This window comes from Aedes aegypti, chromosome 2 (genome assembly GCF_002204515.2).
Source record: "Aedes aegypti strain LVP_AGWG chromosome 2, AaegL5.0 Primary Assembly, whole genome shotgun sequence".
NCBI lineage: Eukaryota > Metazoa > Arthropoda > Insecta > Diptera > Culicidae > Aedes > Aedes aegypti.
The window spans coordinates 21,245,532-21,272,022 of NC_035108.1; the positions used below are offsets into that span (position 1 = coordinate 21,245,532).

At 35.5% G+C, this 26,491-nt stretch overlaps 1 protein-coding gene across 18 annotated transcripts in view; it reads right to left on the minus strand.

The window, feature by feature from the left end:
• Positions 1 to 26,491, minus strand: part of LOC5571289 (septin-7) — a 293,920-nt gene that overhangs the window by 81,164 nt on the left and 186,265 nt on the right. For 2 of the 18 annotated variants that reach the window (XM_021840170.1, XM_021840173.1), the window contains one exon: positions 332 to 3,295. The exons of 12 other annotated variants lie outside the window; for them this stretch is intronic. In XM_021840170.1, coding sequence (XP_021695862.1) covers positions 3,247 to 3,295 — 49 coding nt within the window. In that variant the 3' untranslated portion in view covers positions 332 to 3,246. Of the gene's footprint in view, positions 1 to 328; positions 3,296 to 12,788; positions 13,752 to 20,542; positions 20,559 to 26,491 lie in introns of those variants that run through there. 4 more of the 18 variants (XM_021840164.1, XM_021840165.1, XM_021840172.1 and 1 more) reach the window with 3 other exon arrangements.

The following is a 26,491-nucleotide window of genomic DNA, read 5'->3' on the forward strand; positions in this document are numbered from 1 at the left end:
AAAACTAATTTAATGGCACGTGAGATACTTCGAACCCTTACTTAATTGATGGAAGACAACTAAGCGTGAAGCCGCATCACACTATGAATTAGGGGGGTCATCAGTGAGCTGGGCTTTCACCACCGGAATCGGTGGTTCGTAGCGTTATCCCAAACAGCGCCCATTCCATGGGATGGTAGGAAATTTCGGAATCAGTGAAGCTTCCCGGTTTTTTTTTGTCAAGCATTTATTCAAATTTATTTTGAACTTTTTTTTGTTGTTGTGGATGTTGTCATCGTTTGAAATATTTTCTTGGTTTGAAGATTTTCTTTATGTTTAATAGATTTGTTTGAAAGATTACTCCTGTCGCAGATGGTGGTCCGCGTGGGGGTTTGGAATTTTGTTTTTAAGACTATACAGACTGATACCTATTTTGGGTCGCGTTTAAGATTAAATGTAGTATTATTTTTCGAGTGAAACTCATTAAATGTTCTCGCTTGAAATTCGATTCAGTTTGTAGGGCTATAGTACTTTCTCTAAACATTGAAGGAAGTTTTGGGAATTACCCGGCTCTAAGGAATGTGGTCATCGTGAGCGTTTGAGACATTTTTGGTTTCTTTTGTGTGAAGGTGGGTTGTAAAGCAGGGAAGGGTGGTATGCACCGAACGTGTGGGAAGCTGCGCATTGAAAATCGAAACAGTGTGAGGGATAGTTTTGTGGGCTTTTTTTTGTTGAGCAATATAGTGTATCAGTCTCTCGATATTTTTTTCTGTTGTTTCGTTTTCCACTAAATATAGTTTCCTCTTTATATGAGTTTTTTTTTCTGTGTCTATTTTACTTGAGAAGGGGAATATTACCAACGTTTTCCTTACCCATTTTCGATTCCTGTTTTCGCTCTAAATATATATAATCTGCCATTATCTTTCTTTTGAATGTTTACATACGTTTTAAAGATACTAGTTAGGTTTTTATATTCAGAAAGAATTTTTTCTCATCATTTTTACGAGTATAGTAAAGTTTGTAAACCTTTTTGCTTTGTACAGATAGTGTAAGGTTCACAATTGCCAATGTACTTAAAAAAAGACGGCTAAATAGCGATGTTGTTTTTAAAGTTTGGTTCAATATGATTTCGATTCGACCAAGAGAGAGTAGAAACAGGAAATTTGATTCATCCTAAGGGTGTTAGGTTGGTATGCACCACAACTAACAGGTGCTTGCATCAGTTTAATAACGATAGGCTGAGACAGACAGAGAGTGAGAGAGAACCGATACATTGGAAGAGATTGATCAACACACTGCTATTGAAGTATCGGAGTAAAATCGGATATTCGTTGTATGTTTATTTCTATGATTGCATAAATTCGGGGGTGCTTCTAAAAGAAGTGACATTCAGTGCCAAAAATCGTTACAACCGGTATGGCGTGAATCCAAGCATTCGCCATTTCACAATAAACTCGCAAATCTATCTGGCTCGATAAAAAATTAGACCTGTTTCATTTTATGTCCTACCGCAAAAAAAGTATTGTTCGAGTAAAAACCTTTGGTGAACTATATAAAAGTAGAACACTAGTGATGTTCTGAATCGACAAATTGCTTCTGTGGTGTATTTTATGTAACTCTAAGATTGATTAAAAGTCGACTAACTTTATCTATTGTTTCTAATCGAGTCAATCGATGATAAAATTGCCTTGAACCTGTTTTTTTTTTATCGCTCGAGAGCAAAATACAAGAAACCCTTCCATTTCTCACTAGTTTTCTCTAACTATATTGCATCCACTGCGTGTGTGCCTCTCTCAATATTAACGGTGCTACTCGAAATCGTCCCATCTAAGAACAAATACCCTAACCTATAATGCTGTTTGAAAAGCTCGCCAAAACAACTACCGTTAGCTGCTCTGCCTGTGTACGTTATCGTTCCTGTTTTCTACCCGCTGGTTGATACTTTTGCTCATATTCTAAAAATCAAGCAAATCTATATCTCACATTTTGCGTGTGTATTGTATGTCTTATCCTCAGCGTGTAGGTGTGTGTATAAAAGTTTCAAAAAACTTTATTTTATAAAAATAAACTTTTTAAAAAATAAAATAATTTAATAAATATACATACTCTAAATATATATGGCATATCCGTTAGACGATTACACAAAAAATTTCTTGTTTTATTCTTCTTCACTATTTCCTAACACTTTGCACGTACACTGTTAATTCATGCACACTGCCACTGCCTTGGTGTGTTTGTGTGGGTGTTTCGGTTGGTTTCCTGCACAAGCGAATGTGTTGGTCTGTCTAAGCCGAGCATACTAAGAACGTGTCTGTGCGCATTCCCTCAAAACGAAAAACACCGTAAGCCACTGTTGTTGCCACGGTACAGTAAATAAAAAACCGTTTTTCAACCTATAATCTAAGCGTTTGAATATCATAATTTCTCACATCTTTCTTTGAACAAAGAAAAGAAAAAAAAAACTTACACATTTAAACCGATTCGAACGGGGGACAAACTAACACTTTTGCAATGTATTTTGTTCTTTTTTTTCGCGCAGTACTAGATTAACTGTATTACTCTTACATTTTATATGTACTAAATTTACATAACCTACTACGTTCCTCCTGTCAGGGGGCGGGTCTCGTGGGACTATTTCGTCTTGCACGCTAGCATTACTTACGCGGTCAGATTCGTCAAAATCTCTCGTACACGAAACGGATTCTATATTTGAAGTGTATATAAACCGTGGTGTCGTGTCCTGTTCTGTCTCGTTTTTTTGGTGTAGTTGTTTTCTGTTTTGTAAGTGACGATATCTCGCTTACAGTGCAAACACTACAAACACGCACGCCCCCGCACGCACACGACGGCATTCTTGTCCTCGTTGTTTTTATTTTATATACTCGTATAAAAACCGAAGCGAGCTGTTGCGGAAGTAATAACTAGCGGATTTGTTGTAGCGCGGTATCTATAGCTAGTAGATACTAGAACGGGTAGTACTAGAGCGTTCAATTGTGTAGTGTGATAGGAGCAGTAGTAGTAGTAGTAGTGGTAATAGTAGGCGGTGGTAGCAGAAGAGGGTCGTCAGTGCGTGGTCTCGGTCGGGTTGGTTGTCTATACATTGGGGTTGGGCGCCATTTGTGGAGGGGCCGTTCGTTCTTTCAAATCGAATTTGTGTTTGACTGTGTGTGTGCCGTACACCTAGCCAAAGGGGATACTACCGAGGGAGCAGATCGGAGGGGGACGACCACACGACGGAGACGCCAATTTTTTGGTTTCTGTCAGCCATTAGAACAGACCCTTCTTCTTCTTACCTTTGTCTTTACCGTCCACGGTTCTGAAAAGTGGGTGGGATAAATTATAAAGAAAATAGGGATTAAACTGATGTTCGGTTAACATTACTACGGAAGAGATGGAAAGCTACAGTAAACGTTTATTGTTTGCTTCTAGGAGGTAATAGAGTAAGAAGATAAAAAAGAATAGTAGTACTAGAGGTAGAAGCCAAGTGGATTTTATCGCGAAGGCCGACCAACTGGGGACACAATTGGGAAACAGAATCATGCGTAAGCTTGTGAAACGATACTATACTGCTCGATGAGTGATATGAGGTGTGTAGTGTCAAACCAATAACATACTATTTTAATGTTTCGAGCAGTTTATGAACGAAATTGAGACGTAGTAGACGTAAAGACGAATAAAGACCTTCAAGTCCCTTGCAGTTGCCAAAAATTTAATGGCACATGAGGTAATAGATCAAAATCTAGAATACTGTGGAAAGCGTACTGCGATCTTGGGTACCGAGTGTAAAACCAAGGGACCAAATGTAGTACTAGATGTGGTACTTATTCTGACCCCGACTACTATGCCTTTATTTCGTCCTTGGTAGACGTGTACAAAATGTGTACCATTTGTAGTACTAAATTTGTACCCAAACTAGCCTTATAGTTGTTCTTTTTTAACTTCCTAGATTATGCTCTACTATTTCATAATCCATAAAGTTTTGAATAAATAAGATTGGCAATAACAGCTCGAAACAAATTTCAATATAATTTGTTTTCTTTAGCATAACGATTGAAATTGTAAAAATCGACATACATAGTAAGGTGGGACAAAAGTTCGATCTTGGTATTTAGAATAATCAATATTTCAACCTGTGGCAAGAGTTCGAATCTAGTGTGTGTGGGTAAAAGTTCGCTGACTGAAACACATAATATCGATACTTTTATGAGTTAGAGAACCATAGTAAAAGTTGGTTTTCATAATTACTAAAATGTTGGTGAACCCATCAGAAATCAAATAGCTTAGAAAGATACAACGTATTTGTTGGAAAGGTCCTGAAAAATTTGGCCTTGTAAGGCACTTGCAAAGAACAACAGGCGGTAAAAATCCGTATGAGAATCCGTCGAAAATATTTATCTGTATTTTATTAAAAATATTTCCTACTCATCGTTTGTTTCAAAAAATTACTAAATTTTGAATTCCCTATCTCGAATATTTATTTTGATATTCATGAAAGTATTTAATAATCAAATTTGAAGAATATTACAGAAAATGCCAAAATGTAGGAAAATTTCCAATGAAATTAATGAACATAGCAGTAAATCAAATAATTTAACGAATTTCATCGTATCGTAATTTCGGGTGAAATTGATAATTTTTCACGTTTTTTCTAGTCTGTTCTCTATAATGTTAACAAAGCCAAACAACTAAATGCAAGAAAATAAGTACGAAGGTGAGCCTCATCGACTCACGTACCGAAATTTTCTAACAAATGTCATTTTAGTGTTAACAAATATCTCTAAAATAAAAAATCAGGGGATCTCATTTCGGGGTGAAATTGATCACTTGTCAATGCCATTATTGTTAGTTTTCAAAACAACTCTACATGATAAATTTGAGATCCCTGAATCCGAATATGCTTGTCAAATTCTTAACAATGCAATATTTATCTTCTTCTACCTGGTGTTACATCCCAACTGGGACAAAGCCTGCTTCTCAGATTAGTGTTCTTTTATGAGCACTTCCACAGTTATTAACTGAGAGCTTTCTTTGCCGATTGACCATTTTTGCATGTGTATAATCGTGTGGCAGGTACGAAGATACTCTATGCCCTGGGAATCGAGAAAATTTCCTTTACTGAAAAGATCCTCGACCAGCGGGATTCGAACCCACGACCCTCAGCATGGTCATGCTGAATAGCTGCGCGTTTACCGCTACGGCTATGTGGGCCCCAATGCAATATTTATATAAATAACGAATATTTAAATTTCAAGAATTACGCGGAAAACGCCTAAATATATGCAATTTTCTAAGGAATTCAATGATATCTAACAGAAATTCAATTATTTCAACCATATGAGCTAATTGGTACGAGTTTAGAAGATGAAATCTGGTTTGGGGATATATCTCAAGCATCCTCACAAACTTTCAGGTTTATACCATGTTCAAATCCTTGCTTAGAAATAGAAGTTCATAGGTGTTTGTCAATACTGCACCGTGCACGATTTTGAAATTTTACATTATTTTTATAGTAATAAACATTCTTTAATGCAAAAAACTTCACAACACACAATTCGACAATAGTTACGACAAACAACGTTCATTTACTGCAGCTTACATTGATATTTGTACTCCATTACGAATAAATAAAATCGTGTGATACGATGATCAATTTCACCCTTCTGATCAATTACACCCGATTTTACGGTACATCTTTTGATTATATAAACTGCTTCGGGGCTCTAGACTCTCTAGAGTCTATTCCACTTGGAATTTGCCCGCAAAAACGAGTGTTTTCTATAGAAAGTCTTAGCGCATCATTATGTAGCATTTTTATTAAGTTTTTTTTGGTAAGCATATGAGATTTATTTATTTATTTTTAAATGTGATTCTGAAGACACTTCTCAATACAATGTTGTCAATTTATAGTTGAAATTATTGATTCAGAATTTTGAAATTTAAGGAATTTTTCTATCATTTCTCCCGACTATTTTGGATTTTCAACGAAAGTTTGCATAATTCTCTCCTCTCGTCAGATGGAATGCTTAGATAACTTTTGAACATGTGTATTGATCTTGGTGAAGGTTTTACCACTGAACAATTCTTTCGGATCAAAAGTGCAAAAATTGGTCGACAAAAAAACATATCTTTCAGTCATAATTCATAATACAAAGATCTTCTTATTTTCGTTTAATATCCTAATTCATATATTTAATGGAAAAAAAAATCGTTTATTATTTTGATTTGCCATATCCGAACTGCCGTGCCTTCAGGTTAACCCCTTCCATAAAGTTTTGCATCGAAATGATTCATCGTCAAACGCCAGTTTGATTTAAACTGCTGCTTGTTTTCCATGGGTTTATTAGTTTTTTTTTGGAAATTCCATCTGACCAAGGCCCAATACCGTTTGATAGGACGGAGCTCTGGGCTGTTGGGAGGGTTGTGGTCTTAAGGTTCCAAAACCAAGTTTTTCGCATTGTACCATTCCTTTGCCTTTTTCCGATAGTGACAGCTCGTCAAATCTGGTGAGAACACCACAGATCTATTATATTGCGTCAGGAATGGTAGTAGGCGCAGGCACTCATAGACGTAAATCTCATCATTGATGGTTCTCGTAGTGATGAAAATATCATTTTTAAGACCACATGAGCATATGACATGCCGGAAGCAGTTTATAGATAGTTTGATGCCGGGAATTTAGATAGTTTGATGGTTTTGTAAAATTCGGCCACCATTCCTTTTTCTGATGCGGAATAAAACTCCTGTCCCGGAAGCTGCTTGAAATCTGCCTTCACATAAGTTTCGTGCGAGAACGTCGGATTCTCTAGCTGCGCGAGCAAAATTTTGACACGCTGTTTCTCTTACTTGGACGTCGTTTTGGAAACTGGAGAGCAAAAGGTGAAAACTCTTCATAGCAACCATTGTATATACATTCAACTTTCAAATGCAGCATTTCAGGTTTTTTTTTAAATGCATTTTCAATTAAAACAGATCAATTTGAAATCGACCAATTTATGCACGTTCCAGTCTTTATTGTTGTGATTTTGTTCAATGGTTTACTGGAAGGAATTTCGTTTTGTGTCTTAATACGTATATTGTGTACGTTTTAGCTATTTGCTTGAAATAGGAATTGAATTTCGTTTGAGAAACTTCATGGAGAGTTATCTCAGATAGTCAAAAGTGTTACATTCGACCTTTTCAATTCGAGTTCCAGATCATTAGACACATTAAGGTACTTGATTTACCTGATCATCAGGTTAACAAATGTTACAAACTTTTGGTGAAAAAAAAATATGCCAACAATTCACGACATCATTTCAAAGCCTTGCATTTCATGTTTCAACTTGTCCCAGTGTACCTTAATCAATTTCACTTTATTTTACGGTGTTATACAGTGTTGTATGTCTACATCTTGTAAGAGGATTTATATTGACTGACATTCAATAAAGACATACTGGGATACTATATATGATCTAATGAAAATAAACTGAGTAAGATATGCTGGTGTAGATAGCGCTAATAAAGCAGTTTATTATTAACAGGATTATTCCACATCGGTAAGCAAGCACAAACATAAACTATCATCAATTAACTAACATAAGCTTTAAGTCGTTCTGTGCATATTTTATTGCATTAAATTATTGGATCACATTCATAGGGTGGCACATGAGCCATATGCTCAAAAATCAGAAGTTTAAGTTATTTCGATCAGGAAAGAGGAAAGCAAAACGCAAAATACAAAACCGTTGTGAGTAACACAATCCGGATCAGTTTTTTTTTTATATTTCTTGAATATTTCATTTCAAAAAGCAAATGTTGCAGGTTCTATTTTTATAAAACATGTACAGTCAAATTTCGGTCGTTGCATTAAAGCTGTAACCCACCTAGTGGAAGACTTTCACTAATTGGGCTGAGTTTTCAGCTGTCAAACTATCTATTACAATAGGAAAAAGCAGGGCAGACAATCGTCACCGTCAAATGGAAAAAGTCGGCGACGAAACTAAAAGAAACATCGTCATCGTCACTCAACCAGCGTCGGATGACGATTTGCCGCAGTGATCCGATACATAGACTCGGCGTCATGACGAGCAAATACGATTCCTTCGTTACGGGTGAAACTTCGTTCGGGAGCACTGAGCCGACTAATAATATGAATCGTGTCTTCGTGTGACAGACTAAGAGCATTTTTTTGAAAAAATAAAATAGGGTGTCAATGCTAGTAATGGACCCCTTACTAGCTGAAATTCATTCTCGACGCCTTTCCGCAATTATATATCAGGCGGATATACGTTTTGTGGAGTCTAATAACAAGTTCAATGTCTTTACTTCACAGTACACCCATGCAACATACAAATTCATACGATTTTCCCAGAGAAATATACATTTGGAAAACTGTTGTCCGAATGCCTATTATGGACCCTCCCGGGGTTCATAATAGGATTGTTTACAAATTTGACGTTGCGTATTATGGACCCTCCATTTGATTCCCATGTAATCCGGCTCGCTGCCGACGTGCCTATTATGGACCCACCTGGAAATGCGTATTATGGACCCTCTTGTGTGGTTTCATTTACAAAACTGTTCAAATATCTGTAGTTATGCGCCTCAAACCAAATATTTTGCCTGAAACTACTGACTAACAATACAATTGAAGTTCCCCCGGTGGATTTTCATAGGAATAAGGTTGCTTTGAGTGTTAATTTTATGTTTTTCTGTAGGGGGTCCATAATACGCAAAGGGTCCATAACCGGCATCGACTCCCTAAAAACAAAACAACAAAACCCGTCTGGAATCGAACAAACGATCTCTGGATCGTAAACTCAATGCGCTTACCAACAGAGCTATTGTGGAATCATGAGGAGAACGGGTTCATTTGCCAATACAAGCAATTATGTGATGGCATTCATTGGTTGGTGCGAAGCAAGCGAATATACGCCTTCTTCTTGTGTGTAAGGGTAGCAAGCGGAATGAAGAAAAAATTTCTCGTTGACGATTTTGGGTTGAAGTTAGTCGTGTATTCTTTCGTCGACGACGAGACGACGACCTGCCAGAGTTATTATACTGGATGACGATGTCTTTTTTTCATTTCGTCACCGCACGGTGACGAATCTGATGATTGTCTGCCCTGGGAAAAAGTGCTTTCATGCTTTGAAAATGGTGCATCATTAAATGTTGATTCAAACTTTTTACGAGATTATTCATTCCGATCAATGTTACTCTGGATAACGGTAACAGCGAAAATGTGCCGTGTAATCCAAGGGTTCACAGCTTTAGAGTGGTGGTATAAAACCAGGCTTCCTTTCCGTGAAAATTTGATTGTTGAGAAAATACAAAATAAACAAATGTTTGCATTTCCGATCGTCATTAGTTTAGACAACATACACTCCCATGCAAAAGTTTGGGTTCACCTCCTAACAACATACAAAACTCTTCTGTACATATCTCTGTGATTATACGTCCAATTGAAACTCTCAATGGCGCATTCGAAAGGCAAAGAGCGTACCGTAATCCGGGGTAACATTGATCATTTATTTTAGTTTTTCTTAAATTTTTCATTTCACAATACAAATGTTACAAGTTTCATGTTTTTAAAACAAGTACTGGCACCCACCGCTCCTAACTATGTACTTTATTTTGTTTTTCGAAAGATTTAAACATGTTTAAATAAATGTTTTAAGTGATTTTTTGATTCAGCTGATATGGGGTAACATTGATCACCCAAGTAAACAACGTTCGCTAATATTGGAAATGTCGTTATTTACTAAAATCAGGGCCCCTGAAGCTGAATATGAAGACCAAACTCTTACAAGTCATTTACTTTTTGAGTTATTTCAAAATTAAAAACACCTTGAACCGCGTAATACGCCTAAAAGTAGGCAATTTCCTCAGGAAATTCTACATTCGTAACAGTATTTAGTTAATGTTGCCTAAATGAATAAACTTATGAAAGATTTGACAACGGAATCGTTTTCGGCGATGCCATTTTTAGTAACACCCGCATTTTCCTTGATCACATCGTCTGCAGAACTCATGTGAGACATGAATTTTCGGTAGTGTCAGTGAAAATGATAGAAATCATTGTTTCAAAAAGTTGACAAATTTGCGCATGAACTAAACGCAATTTTGGCAAAAACCTTTATTATCATTAGCTTATGAATATAAGAAAGAGAGATACCATTCATGGTTCGAAAATGCTTCATCAATAAATCTTTATTTGAACGTTTAACAAGATGAGTCATCCCGATCAATGTTACCCCGCTGATCAATATTACCCCGGATTACGGTACTTCGTAAGTATTTCCCAAAAAAAAAAACAAAAATGAATTTTGTATTCTAAATTTTTACTTGAAGTTGTGACATTTTTCAAAAAACACGCTTAAAAACATGGTAATTTCGTCAGCATTGGATCGACAAAAATTGTGAATCAAGGTGTCATTAGAATCGTAATCTTATATTTTTTGAAGATCACTCACGAAAGCGGAAAAATCTAAAAACTATTCAAAACCAATGAAACAGTCATTCAAGTCATCGTGCAAAAGTTTGGGTTCACCCCATAGTACGATGTACAGTATTGAACAAAACATTTGCACCTTTTTCGATTTTCCATACACAATGATAAACTTTGCTAAGCCAGATCTCAGTTATTTATGGACCGATTTGAATGAAGTGTAATTTTTGACGAAAAATTCAAAACTATTTATCTAAGAATCTGATAGTTCTACACAAAAACTGTTTTCGGCAAACTTATTTATCCCGTCAATATCTACAACTTTGCTGAAGATATCATAAAGCTCTTCCTTCAATTTGTTTAGTTATGCCAATTACAAAAAAATCACTTTTGTTAAACCGTTATTGCTTTTGAATTCGTGGTTGGAAAAATTTCTTAAAAATATGTGTTAAAATTCAAGTTATTTCAGAAGCACTATAAAAATTTCATTCAAATTGGTCTATAAATGACTCAGATTTAAACCTCTAAAGTTAACCATTTTGTATGGAAAAACGAAAAAGTTGCAAATGTTTTGTCCAATACTGTATATATCGTGAAAAAGTTTGGGTTATGGATATGGACAGTACACTTTTGTATGTTTTTAGCGCTTGAACCCAAGTGACAAGGAGTGTGTGACGTTTATGTCTGCACAGATTATGATAAGCATATCTTTTATGGGTCGGACATTGACAAGGAGGCATGATTTTTGGCCGCAAAAAAAAACGAGATTTTTTCGATAAAAGTCTAAGAGCTAAGTTATCAGAAAACAATTATCATAGTTGATAGTACCGTAAAATCGGGTGTAATTGATCAGAAGGGTGAAATTGATCATCGTATCACACGATTTTATTTATTCGTAATGGAGCACAAATATCAATGTGAGCTGCAGTAAATGAACGTTGCTTGTCGTAACTATTGTCGAATTGCGTGTTGTGAAGATTTTTGCGTTAAAAAATGTTTATTACTATGAAAATAACGTAAAATTTCAAAATCATGCACGGTGCAGTATTGACAAACACCTATGAACTTCTATTTCTAAGCAAGGATTTGAACATGGTATAAACCTGAAAGTTTGTGAGAATGCTTGAGATATATCCCCAAATCAGATTTCATCACCAAAATTCGCACCAATTAGCTCATATGGTTGAAATAATTGAATTTCTGTTAGATATCATTGAATTCCTTAGGAAATTGCATACATTTAGGCGTTTTCCGCGTAATACTTGAAATTTAACAATTCGTTATTTATATAAATATTGCATTGTTAAGAATTTTACAAGCATATTCGGATTCAGGGAGCTCAAATTTATCATATAGAATTGTTTTGGAAACTAACAATAATGGCATTGACAAGTGATCAATTTCACCCCGAAATGAGATCCTCTGATTTTTTATTTTAGAGGCATTTGTTAACACTAAAATGACATTTGTTAGAAAATTTCGGTACATAATCATCGACTTATGGCACCTTATGGCGTACTTGTTTTCCTGCATTTAGTTGTTTGGCATTGTTAACATTATAGAAAACAGACTAGAAAAACCGTGAAAAATGATCAATTTCACCCGAAATTACGGTAATCCTGAATGAATATCTATAATCTTACAATTTTTTCTGCACTGGTTCAGACAAAACATTCGGAATTCCGGCAGAAATCATAACAAATGGGATAAGTACTCCACAATTCTGACAGGAGCTGTCCATGCGATAATTGTAAAGATTTGCAGATAGAATGATCCTCAGTCGGATCTAGATCCGAAAGAACCATCCGCTTTTGCCATGATCCTTATTCAGAATTTGATACGTTGATGAGTATTCAATCAATTGAGAAACAATGAAAATATTACCATGATACATTCACTAAACAAAACATGCCTAGGATACTAATACAATATGTGTTGATATTCAAGCTAAATTTTGCAATAAATACTATGTCTACATAAAACACACAACCTATGATACGTTATCAACGGCTACATGAATGGAAAGGATATGGTTTAAGATGAGAATTTTAGACAAATATCACATAGAATATTATTTAAATATAGGGTTACATTAAGATAATGACGATGGGACGATTATACTACAAATACTGAAAGAACATAAAACCGAACTAATCAGAACCTTTCGTGGTACGATTCGAGAGCTGTTCAACGCAGGGTGAGGACGGCACACAGAACCCAAAACAATTACAAACACACAACTGAACTAACAAACATAGGGTCAGACAACTGAAACGGAAATAGCACAGAGAAAACATAATGGCAAACATTCAAGAAAGGTTGATCCCAGGGTTTATCACATACAGAGATGAGTAGTGAATGGATGAATGATAAAAAACCGATATTTTCAATGTAATGACACATTCGTGTATAGATTTATTTTCACTTTCAGAAAACAAAACACATGGTCCATGAAGTTGAAACGAGTGTGTGTACAAATGTGATCGTTCGTTTTAATGATATATTTTTAGCGTTTGTTCGATTTTTTAATGTTTTAGATTTATCGTTACTTTCCTACATAGTTTTATAATAAATTGTCATGAAATTGTCCCTTGTCACAAATGAAACGATTCGAAACAGAGTACTTAATGGTTAAAAAATTGTTTAAAGGATACAAACAAGCGAGCAATCGAAGGGAAATGGTAATTTAGCAGTGGTTATTTACGTAGACTAATCCCTAATAAGTGGTAATAGCTGGGTATGCGATTCCCATTGGTTTTGCTTAGTGTTGCTAAGTACTGCTAGATTTCGCACAATGGATGAGTGTGCTGATGTGTTGCTTGTGTATGTGTTTTTAAGCGATGATGTGCTTCTTTCTTTCCTATGATATTATTTATCTTCCTCGGCTATGGTAGAAGTGAAACTAGTAGAAACAGTTGGTGCAACCTACGCAGGATAAGCGTTATTGCTTTTTCCTTTCTCAATTGTGGTCGTTAGCACAAGTTATTGCATTATCTGCTCTTCCATCGGTATGGGAATGATCAATTTGTGTGAAGCTAGTGCAGAGCCAAGTCCTGCCCGACAAAACGACGACCGGTGGTGACCGAAAACAGATAGGTGTCTCGGGGATCAACTTGCTTAGGACTCGTTATGCTCTTGCGGACTGGGTGGCACCGTGCTATTATTACTGTTATTAGTATTGATGGTGGCGCTAGTAGTGGTAGTAATGGCAGAGGAAGATCCCAAGAGCCCGGTGCCGCCACGTACGGTATCGGGGGCTCCGAAGCTAGTGTGTCTACGCAGCAGTGATCCAAACACGCGCCTGCCCTTGGACTCATCGGAACTTCTTGATGCAAGTGACGCGGTCCTGTAAAATGGGTCCAATACCGGGGACACGAACACATACACGGGATTCGAGGAGGTTATGGTCACAGGTTAGGGGAAAATGTGAGAGGATGAAAGGAGAGTGAAGGGTTTATACACATCAGTAATGGTTTGATAATTTGTTCGATTTCTAGATTACATGTAGTCGATTGCTTAATGGCTAAAGGAAAGATTTTGCGATATGTCACTCGTACCGACCGAAGTCAATCTGTTTTACTAAGCAAAGTCGAAAGCGACCGTATTGAGTTCATCTAACCACAACTCCATATACAACAAATTTACAAAACTCTCTTATCTACATAAGTACTGCAAAATACAAAAATGTCTGCTGAGTTGCTCTGTACGGTGTAAAGGCAGTTAGTTCAGTGCAGTTGCAAATGGTGCAACTGGTTTTTTGAATTGGAAAAGAATCGTTAAACATAACACAAGTTGTCCAGGTAAACATTAAAATTACTTCAAAGTGCAGTATGAAAAAATCATTAGAATAAATAAAACCTTGTTTTCGAATGAATAGACATTTGGTTTAATCGAGTTAATCGACATTTGGTTGTGTACAGCGTGTAAACGAAACGTGTTCGAAAGAGCCTAAGCCTAAGAAAAGCTGAAGTACGGTTAAATAAACAATTAACAATGCAATTTCAGCCATAGCCTAGTTTCAATGGTACAGTTCATCAACAATCAAACAGACTGAACCAAGTGATTTTAATGGTTTCAGAAAAACGTACCTGAACCATTCGAGATAACGAAATACTTGCATTATTTCCTGTAATAATGGAACATAACTATTTGATGATACATCTGTGTCAAAATGCATCAGACAAATCAGAATTGTTGGAGCGCAAATATGGAAAAAATGAAAGGGAATATATTGTTTACGAAATGTTAATAAAATCTTAAATTTGTTTTACCAAATTAGGATGATAGTGTTGTCCAATAACACAGAACACCTAGATATAAGAAATGAGTGTAATGTTTGGAATGATACTAATAAAAAAAATCATTTTGCATCTTGTTGCATAATAGTAGTTTACGTAACAAAATGCAGAATGATGATTCGTAATGTAAAAATCGAGTTCTGCAACGAGTTACATACAACATTCGTAGAAGACCACATGAGGGTATAAGAAACCATATCAGAATGCATTACCCATAATCTTGCAATTTATGAAAATTGTTAAGGAATGATTCATTACGCAACTCAAATCAGTTCAACTGATTTCTCGCGGAACATTACTAAAGGACCTATGTACAAATGAAAGATTCTCTCCTCTCTCGTTCTCTTTTGATTATAACAGTGGAATAATAAAGATTTTGGGAAGTTTTTCACTATAGATCGAAAGTCAATTTCCTTGACTAGCGTTTCATACAAAAAAAGCAACAGAAGAGATTAATGTGACTCAGTTATTAATGAAAGAGAAAGTAAACAAAGAGAGCCTCTCAATGTTAGATAGGTCCTTTAGTAATGTTACGCGAGATTTCAGTGGCGTAATAGTTATTTATGCAACAAGTTGCAAAATGATAATTTTTTCAGCACGAGTTGTACATTTATAGAGTGCTGAAAAAATAGAGTTTTGCGACGAGTTTCATACAACTTTTTTTTGCTATTTCGAAAAATATTGTTTCAACTGGATGCACTCTAAAAGCACACACATACATTTCAAGAGAACCCACATGGGCATTAGCCTGGGACACGGTTAAATGAAAAATTTAGATTCTCGCTCCAGTCCACTTTTTGGATTGCATTTAGGTTCCATAACAACTGTGCAAAATTTCAGCTTGTTCGGAGAAACTATATTTACGCGCCAGCCGTTCAAAGTTTGTATGGAATTTACTATGGGAAAACTTACTTTTGCAAATAAAAATCGCCAGAGTTCGCCCATTGACCTCTATAAAAATTCTGAACACAGACCTCGATAGGTATTTTTACAATGAACAACATTGCTGAAGACCGCAAAGCAATCCGATGCTTGTGAAAAAAGTTATTAAGCATAGACTATTCGGAAATTTTGGCCGATTTTGTTATTATTGTTATTCCTTTACGTGTTAATCAACGCCGCTTTGCCAATAGGTTTTCATTGAACAACTTTTTTCACAAGGGTCGGATTGTTTCGCGGTCTTCGGCAATATTCTTCATCGTAAAAATACCTATCAGAGTCCGTCTTCAGAACTTTTATAGAGGTCAATGGGCGACCTCTGGCGATTTTTCTTTGCAAAAGTAAGTTTTCCCATAGTAAATCCCATACAAACTTTGAACGGCTGGCGCGTAAATATAGTTTCTCCGAACAAGCTGAAATTTTGCACAGTTAAATTAGTGAACTCGTGCATCGGTCCATTGGAGGAATGAAGACAGCAAAGACAGTAGCAGGACAGAATGCTGGACGATCCGATCCCACATCAGAATCACCAACCTGTGTCGGAACCAGATCGCACAACGGATATAGACTCTAGCGAAGTGACTCGCCGTGTAAACCAAATAAAAAGTCACTTAACTCGAGTTGAGAATTGTCACGTCGCTTTACGACAACGACAATTCTTACCTCACGCCAGTCGTAGAATAAATCCAAGAATCAAATGCAAATGTGCGGCTTGTAAGGTGAGACGAGTCGGTGAGGTGTCGACTCGCTTCCATTTGATTAGGGTGGAAGCACCGGTTTTGGCCATACGCCAGTTGTAGCCATAGAGGATTATACACCGCACAGTGGCGGGCCTCCATGCAAAGGTCGGACAAAACCTCAAATACGTCCTAAATCGCTTGATAATGGTATTATATTAATTATTTTAAATGGCTTATATTATCCCGTTGAAAATAACTGTCAAATTTAAAATTCGATTTTTAAGTGAAATTTATCTTAATTAAGTTTTTTCATCCAATCGAATGAGAAGGCTATTTTCACTAAAAATTTGGTTGTAATGCAGAAATTTGTACATAAACCTGAACAACAGATATAAATTTAACTTCTTTTCACTAATTTAAGTAGAGTTTTAAACGCGTTATGACACATGAAGCAGATTTGAATTATAAAATAGATAAATGATAATGTAAAATGAAAATGGAATTTCCTCTAGGGGCAAAGAGGGGCAAGAAAAACTATTGTACATTTGAAAGTATGGATAATATGCTGCTTCGTAGTGAGTAACTCATATTCACGAAAAACTTCACATAAAACGTACGATTATTTGAAAATTTATAAAAATTTGGGAGAAAAACTGTTTGTTACATGTTTTGTTACAAATAACAACATAACATGTTAAGGTGAAACATCTCGGAATCCAAAGATGGCCGTCACAATGGCCGACTTGTGCCCCTACTCACGTTTTCAAAAGCACAAAACTGGAGAAATAGTTGGCTAACGGTTCTGATCTTCTTATTTTAAGCTTTCTGTTAGTGCACAAAGCCAAAATAAAAAGTTCACAGTTGTTGGATGCTTTCTTCGTGTGATTTGTGCCTTTGAAGTTTCAGTGCAATCTTAGAAGTTGATTCAAAACTGTTTCACCTTAAAAGTTAAGTAATTTTAGCCAAAATATAGGCTTAAATTTGCGCTTTAAAATAAAGCCTATTGAGCTTAAATCGATTATGATTTCGTTGAGATACAGTTGTTTGAAGTTTTCTAGTTGAACCATAGTTGATGAATTTGAAGTAGTCCAATTTTGCTGACTTTCCCACACTTACGATGCTGCCAAAAATCGAAAACAAAACAGATCAATTACAAATTTTGAGAAGTCGTCACTCAATGGTATTGAAGTCTATAAAGAATATTAACAATTGATTTTGAGATTATGAATTTTTGAGGCCGGACAAAAGCCATGCGCCACTGTGCACCGTTTTACATAGCCAATCAGCATGAATCCTTTTGTGTTCAGTAGATCACATTCACATGATACATTCATTTACTTGTCCAAATTGATTGAAAACATAAGAAAAACAATTCATTTTCCTGATAATTTTAACTCCCATACACCTAATTTGGCCGGGCACTCCTTATTTGGCCACTCTCATGAGAAACCGATGCGATTGACCAATTTAGGAACCGAAGTTAAATCTCTGGCCGAAACTGGTTCCGTTGGCCTATATTGACCGATTTTCAAAGCGAAAAAATGATTTAAGCTCAGTTTTGATATTTTACACACATAATATGGATTGAAAGCTTGCATTTAACATATTTGTAGTATAAATACGGATTCCCATTTAATTTTTATTGACATTTTCTCTTAGGATGGCCAAAACCGGTGATTTTACCCTAACATTAGTCGCATCACGTCACCCGAAGTGAGAACGACTCGTCTCGACTCACACGCCGTGCAGAATAAGCATGTCATGAAAAGGCTGGGTTATGCGGTTGACGCATACCAAAATAGTACTGAAAAGTGTTACTTTTCAGCACCGAAAAGAGTGCTGAAAAGTAGCACTTTTCAGCACTATTTCTTTCAGTAGCAAAAGTAGGCCGTTATGTTGATCAACTTCTCAATTATTGATTGATTTGCAAAGGAATTGCAAAAAGACTATTTTCGTACTGCATAACTCAGTGCAGGAAACTAGGCCGTTTCACGAAGGATTGGCGTGATGAAAAACAGCCTATTACGATGAGAAATTGCAAAAATAACTATTACGAAATCGAAAGCTACCCTGACCAGGTCCTTGCGACAGCTTATTAAAAGATTCTTTGATGGCCTCATAGCTTTTGGCATAGGGAAAACCATTGATTTTTCACTAACATTCAAATGCAAGCAACCCACACCACATAATACTGACTGCTAAAACTTCGAATTACAGCTTCCTGAATAGACAACAACCCCGAATTTCATTACTTTAGAATCATGTCAGAAGGAGAGCAATACGGTTTCGACTTGAAAACCATTTGAACAACTGATGAAAACTCGTTCAACCTGAACCGTCTTACTTCTGGGGCCTTTATCGAAGTTTACTCAAGCCAGAAATGTTATTACTATTCATCAACAATATTAAGAAAGAGTTATGGATATCAATTGCATCAATTGCTCACTAAAGGAGGACATTTTCAGTCCAAAGAGGACGGGAGGACATATGATCGAAAAGGAGAACATGTACTCCCAACGGATAACATCTGGTTAGCCTAAATCCGTGGTGTACAAATGTGACATAATGGAAAAGGGGTAGTCCAGCGATACACCATTTAACGAACAATTCAGAGCGTTTTGAAAATAATAAACTGAGAGCACCATGGTAGAAATCCTGGAAGAAAAATACGAGGAGATGCGGAAGCTTCATCAGAAGATCAATCCGTCGTGACAAAAAATATGAAAGGGGAAACCAGGATGTTACCTTTCAGATCTGATGATGAGGGTGGCCCATTTCGCAAAAAATTACACACACAGTTACAGTCCTTATGTGAAATGTATCTTTCGAATGGGATAACCTCTACTGGAAGGATCATGACGGACGAATGGCTGGTAATCGGAAAGTGGAAGCAGTATTTCGAGGAACACCTAAATGGCGCTGAGGTGAAATGGTCTACGACAATCCAACGGATGATAAACATAAACTTGAAAATTTATTTGGACCTTTTGAGAAATTCCTGGACGAAATTGTTGACGAATTATACCAGAAACTCTGTAATGAACCTTTGAAGGACTAATACTGAAGAAGGCTACAAAACGTTGTCGAATTACGCATATCTGTCATAGTGTGTTTTATGAGGCGGTATTTAAAGGTACAATACTCAAATTTACTTTTTTGGCTCTTTTTATTTTTTTTTCGGGTAAAAATGGGTCAATGGGGCCCAGATAGCCGTAGCGGTAAACGCGCAGCTATTCAGCAAGACCAAGCTGAGGGTCGTGGGTTCGAATCCCATCGGTCGAGGATCTTTTCGGGTTGGAAATTTTCTCGACTTCCCAGGGCATAGAGTATCTTCGTACCTGCCACACGATATACGCATGCAAAAATGGTCAATTGGCATAGAAAGCTCTCAGTTAATAACTGTGGAAGTGCTCATAAGAACACTAAGCTGAGAAGCAGGCTCTGTCCCAGTGGGGACGTTATGCCAGAAAGAAGAAGGGTTCATTATAAATATTCAAGATTTTCTCCATACAAACTTCAAGCTCGTCGAGCCTCCTCAGACGTAAAATCTATAATTTCATTTGTAATCCATCGTCCATGTCACGCTTTTATTATCTAAGTGACCATGTATCGCGAAATATGTACGGTTTTGTGCAACAAGATTTGTAGAAGGCACTAGTGTGAAACGTGTGTAGTATAAAACATATTCAATTTGAAATGATCGTTCAAAGCTCAATCAACGGAAGTTTCGCCAGTGTTATCTCTGTTTGTCTGTGATTTCGAAATCGTCATCAATTTTTCTAACTTCCTTTAAAATTATTACCATTCACCGTTAAATAGAGATACTCAGCAGACAAGAAAAACTCTCCATCAATACAAAAAGGATCAAACATTACACCATCGCAATCAAAGAAGGCAAACCAAATGTACCAAAAGTAATTCCTTACAAAGATTGATATAAAAATAAGCAGCTACAAAAAATAAACGAAAGTAAGGAAAAGGCAATAAGCAGCAAAAGAGAAACAATAGTACCCTAAAAAGTATTACACAAATTGTCCATCATAAGGTGAGACAAGAGAAAGTAAAATCAATCGCAGCAAATCATATCCAAAGTCAACGCAATAAAAAAAACCTCACTGAAGTTGAGTATCTGTTTGTGGTGGGCACTGTTGTAATTGTGACAGTAGCGATATGATAGTTTCAAAAATAAAGTACGATTTTGAAAAAAAAAAGTTACTCACACAAAAATTTCGTTTCCTGTCAGTTAATCGTTTTGGTTTGCATTGTGCGTTTTGTTGTTTGAGGATTGAGTTGGGAGTACGTTTTTTTTTTGTATGACGAATGTACCCGCCCAGTAACGAGAGCGATTGGCGGTTTTGTTTGTTTGTATTTTGGGCAGTTAGTCAATCACAAAAAATGTCGGTTTGTAGGTGTAATCAAGAGTAAGAAAAGAAAGGAAGAAGAAACGGAAACGTTTGTTTTAAAATCAATGCTGTTAGGCGTAAATTAGGGGGAAGTAATCAGTTTAATCAGTTCAATCCATTTCTTCTGTTTAGGGTTTTATTTTTAATACTCTTTTATATTATTTTTAAATAAGAACTGAAGAAACAGTAATAGATAGTATGCATCAACATGGAATGATTTTGCATAGAACCGACAGTAAATATAGGAAATATCAGATAGAATGTTAGTGAGAGCAAAAGATCAAATCCGAAAGCGGATGAACAGATTTAAGAAACAGTGACAAATGTAAACAAAGAGAGAATCACACAGAAGGAAACACAAAAACCTTATATTGCGCATTGTTTCGAAGCTTTTTGGCACATTTACAAATTTGGCAAAAAAGCAGATAAAAATAGATGGGCGTGTTGAAAAAAAAAAAAAAACAATAGTGATACAATATCCCAGTAGTTCACAATAGAACCAATCAACGAACGATTGTTAACAAAAACGAATGCAAAATGAACCAATAATTGGTATGAGTTTCATTGCTTCGTTTTCCTCTATCCAGAGAAGGTGCGATTTTTGATCTGTGTGCGGGCGCACCGTAAAAGTATCGTGTCAGTGTAGAAGTGTTCACAATTGTGGCATGGTGCGTATGAGAAAATCATTCGGTGTTGGTGGACAGGTAGAGGGCGAAAACGCAAAACGATTAAGGGAAATAATGCGGGGGGTCCAATAATACGCTGTTCGTGAAAATTCAAACATAGTTCTAATTCAACCATCATTTTGGTAAAGTTTGGATAAAGAGATCCTCAGACTATTCATAAAATTGAAGCTTGTCCGTCCATTTGTTGTTTAGCATAGCAGAGCAAAGCATAGACTGACTTAGGGACAGGTTAATGGTTGCTACTTCGTGATTGATCGGAACTGGTGAGAATTGCACTTTGATCCAAATTAATAAAGAATGGGACTTTCCGCTTACTCTCGAAGTGTACATTTTAGTAGCTCTCATATTACTGATCAATATCGGCGCCGGCCAAATTTTTACAGTCAGTTGGGATGAGGAAGGAATGTTAGTGTGTAGTGATTGTTGCTTCTACAGACCGAGAATACCTGTGCATCTCCACAATCACCACGGAAAGGGTGTTGATTAGTGAAGCATGGAAAAGTTTTGGGCACCTTTAGTCGGTGATGCGATCCATGGATAAACAAGGAAAATACGACTCTTACTTGAAACAGATTATAATTTTTATCTTACCATGAAAATATAATGGTAGCCCCATTGGTAGAAGAATAAAATAACATTCATAATGTCAAACAAGTTTTTTTTTGTAATGACGAGAAAAGAAAGGTATACAGCCATTCCATGAAAAACCGATCTAGTGGGTCTCCGAATTCCGTGAAAATTTGCTATTTTGTTTCTTATCCGAAATAAGGATACACGTATTTTTGGATTTTTTGATTAGGGTGACCCCGAAATAGGGTGACTAGAAAAATCGCGATTTTGCAAAATTTTTATTTTTAAAAAAATTATAACTTTTGAAGCGTTTGACCGATTTTCAATCTTATTGGACGAAATGAAGGCTAAAGATTTTGACTTTTCAGGAAAAATATAAAATTTCACAAAAATTGTGTTTTTTACATGAAAAAACTCAAAAGTTTTCGTTTTTTCGTGTTTTGAAGGCCTCGGGACCAAAGGGGCTATCGCTGTTCTCATTTTTTCTTGAAAGTTCAGAAAATTTGTGTATGTTTTTCAGTTTTTGAGGTATATTTTTTTGAAAATAAAAAAATAGTCATTTTTTATCGGCACACACTGTAGGTTTCAGCGCATTAGATTTGTAATGTTCAAAAAAAAATTATAACTTTTGAACAGCTTAACCGATTTCCAATCTTTTTGTATGGGATGAAAGCTTAAAATTTCAACTATTCAGACAAAAGTGAAAAATCTGATGAAAATATGTTTAAACGTGAAAAAAATATAAAAAATTCTAGTTTTTTTAGAAACTTTCATATATTTTAATGTGAAATTTTTTTTTTTCAAAGTTTTCTATTTTTTCTAAAAAGTTGAGACCTTAAGCTTTCATTCCATAAAAAAAGATTGGAAATCAGTTGAGCAGTTCAAAAGTTATGATTTTTTTTAAACATTACAAATCTAATGCGCTGAGATCTACAGTGTGTGCCGATGAAAAATGACTGATTTTTTATTTTCAAAAAAATATATCTCAAAAACTAAAAAACATACATCGCTGAAAATTTGACAGTTTACAGAAAAAATGAGAGCAGCAATAGCCTCTTTGGTCCCGAGGCCTTCAAAACACGAAAAAACGGAAACTATTGAGTTTTTTCATGTAAAAAACACAATTTTTGTGAAATTTTATATTTTTTCCGAAAAGTCAAAATCTTTAGCCTTCATTTCGTCCAAAAAGATTGAAAATCGGTCAAACGGTTCAAAAGTTATAATTTTTTTAAAAATAAAAATTTTGCGAAATCGCGATTTTTCCTGTCACCCTATTTCGGAAATGGTCACCCTAATCAAAAAATCCAAAAATACGTGTATCCTTATTTCGGATAAGGAACAAAATAGCAAATTTGCACGGAATTCGGAGACCCACTAGATCGGTTTTTCATGGAATGGCTGTATATGTATATTAAAACTATTTGAAACGGGGATAAAGGTTTATGTCGACACTATTAGTGACGAACCATCCATAGTTTGTTTGAAAATTACATAATATGTTATCATAAGCTTGAAACGAGCTCACCAATTGTCAATTCATCCTCGACTGAACATGAATATCTTTTCGCAAAACGCGAGCCCGATTGGTCTCGATTCCGTCGTCCACCCCACAGGAGTATACAACGAAATCGAAGGACCACTTACTACTTGTCCGTCCATTTGTTGTTTTGAGAAAAAGTAAAACTTCATATCTGGATCTGATTCATTCAATGTTTTTGAATTCATGAATAAAATGGTGAGAGCTCACTTCAGTGGATTTCGTTTGGGGCTTCGGTTTGATAGATCATTTTACGTCAGCTGTAAAACCATGAGTTAATTATATTACACGATTACATTTCGATACTCTTTGTGTTTTACTGAGAAGAGCTGATTTATTTTATTATCTAAGCATTATTGTATTGTTCTGGTTTTTGTCAAAAGGGAAGAATTTCTCTCAGAAGTCATTGCAAAAATCCTTGGTGAATTATACTTTGAAAGAAGTCTAGCAGCAAAATAAATGGAATTTCTGGAAGAATATGTGAATATGTGCAGGACTTCAAAGAGTTATTAATGGTGAATTCCAGCATTATCAAGAACATTCAATAAAAGCCTTAAGAAATTACTCATTACATTTTTGAAATGTTATAATGTTTACTTTGAGATATGATCATAAACTTTTAAAATGTTTTATTTTTCTTTATTATATAGATTTCCAAAGTTTTAGGTTGTTGCAACTCAAAGATTAAAAGCCTTGAATAATCCTTTCTAGATTAAGAGGGAATGATTAAAAATTTTTTTTAATATGTAAATGTTTTGCACGGAATTCTAATTAGTGAAATTCCTAGACAAATTCGTCAAACTCTTAGTATGTATCAAAAGGATCTTTGTACAACAAGTATACTGTATTGTTTGCACAAACAAAATTCCCTGATATTTCCTGTTTTTTAACATTTATAGGTCGTTTACAGTTTACATTACGACATTTTTTTCAATTATTTACTCAAGGAATTCCATCTGAAATTATTTCAAGTATTTGCCCAAAAATTATTACTCCGAAGATTTACTTCGAGATTTTTTCTGAACAATTCGTGAAAGAATTTTATTTTAGATATCTCAAAAGCACAACCCGTTTTTTTTTTTCAAATATAACAACAGAGAACTCAAAGATCGTCAAAAATTTCTAAATTACAGATTCTTCCGGATATTGTTCAAGAAAGTCCTCTAGGATTTTCTCCGTTATTCTTCCATCGATTTTCCTAGGACATCCTCTAAGAATTCCGTTTGAAACTTCTTGGAAAATTCAAATAGAAGTTTCTCCAAATATGCCTCCAAGAATTTCTTAAATATTGTCCTTCATAATTGCTTTAAAGTTTCACATAAAATTCTAAGGATACCTCCAGTAATTACTCAGAGATTTCTTCAGGAATGTAGGAATAGTAATTCTTAAAGATTTCTTAAGGAAGTCTAAAGATTTTTCCAAGTATTCTGCCAGGATTTTTTTTCTAGGCATTAATCCATGGAAATGTGAATGAAATATTTTTCAAATTTGAGCAGATGTTCAAAAAAGAATCGTGAAGTGTTTATAAAGCAAATTTTAAAGTAATCTCTGATGAAACTTGTGTAAGTTTCCAAGTCATCTTTGATGAATAACGGTTACTAAAAGAACTCATTGTGGAATTTTTAGGAGAGTTTCTAGTTAAATTGTTGGGATTAAACCTAGTTGATTTGTTCTGAACCTTAAATAAACTTTTATAAGTTTCATGGGATTTTTTTTGAGAAATGTTTGGAAGAGCTGTAGTTGTAATTCTTCGATGAAAATCTTAACGAATTTCTAGAAAACAAAAATCTAGAAGAACTCCATAATGAAACACAGGGTCGAGATTGAGGATTGTTTTTTAAAGTTCCTAATAGATTTCCTCGAATAACCGCTCGAGGAGTCCTTGGAGAAATTCTTTGGTCTTACCGTGGATGAAATGACGTAGAAATTCTTGTCGGGTATTTTTTGAAAATAAAAACCTCTGAACAATTTCTTTCAAAAACTGTGCAATTAACCTTTGCGGTCTTTCTTGGAAAAAAAATCCTTAGAAGATCTCCTAGAATAACAACTGGAAAATTCGGTTGAAGGATAATGAAAAATATCTAGAGGAAGTCTTAAGATAGTGTTTTTTAAAGTTTTCAAGGTAATTCCTGAGCAAACTACTGGAGATAGTAACGATGAAGTGATCCACAATTTCCTGGAGAAATTTCAAAAGATATTCTTCGAAAAATAACTGGAATAATTTCTAAGATAATTGGTAGAGGAATCTCTAGAAAACATTCTGGAAGGATCTGTGTAGGAATTCCTGGAAGTATTCCAGACGAAATCTCTATAGAAGTCACTAGGATAATTCCTAGAGCTTTTCCTCAAGAAATCTGAGATAAATTTTTTAAAGAAATTGTTGAAAAGTCTCGTAACAGTCTCTGAAGGTTTTTCTGGAGCCCACATAATTTTGTAAGCAAGATATGGAAAAGAGACCTTAGAGGTCATTTCGGTTAAAAAATAAAAAATCCAAGAGACCTTTCATCAAAAATAAAAACTTGCATTAAAATAAAGACCAAGTCTCTAAAAAGAGACCTGCTACCAGTTCTAAAATTAATAAATTTGTTGTTTCGACGTTTCAAATTGAAAGTTGTTTGTATTCCAGATTACTTTTCCAAAATCAGTTTTCCAGCTTTCAAATTTCGAATAATTTTTGAAAACGTGCGTGAAGGTATGTGAATCCATTGCTATATTATTCCTTGGGAAGTCGATAAAATTTCAAACCCGAAAAGATCCTCACTGAACAGCTCAAGGAGTATTTTGATAGCGGCGCAGCCGGAATTTTTGGGGGATTTGGACGTGAAATCCTTTGACATGGACATATTCTACCATAAATTACTGACTCAAAGAACTTTCCTTGATTGTTATCGAAATTTTCTGAGATTCCAGTTTTTTTTTTGGTTTAACAAAATTCCCTGATATCTCCAGATTTTACAGGTTTTCCCAGGTAGT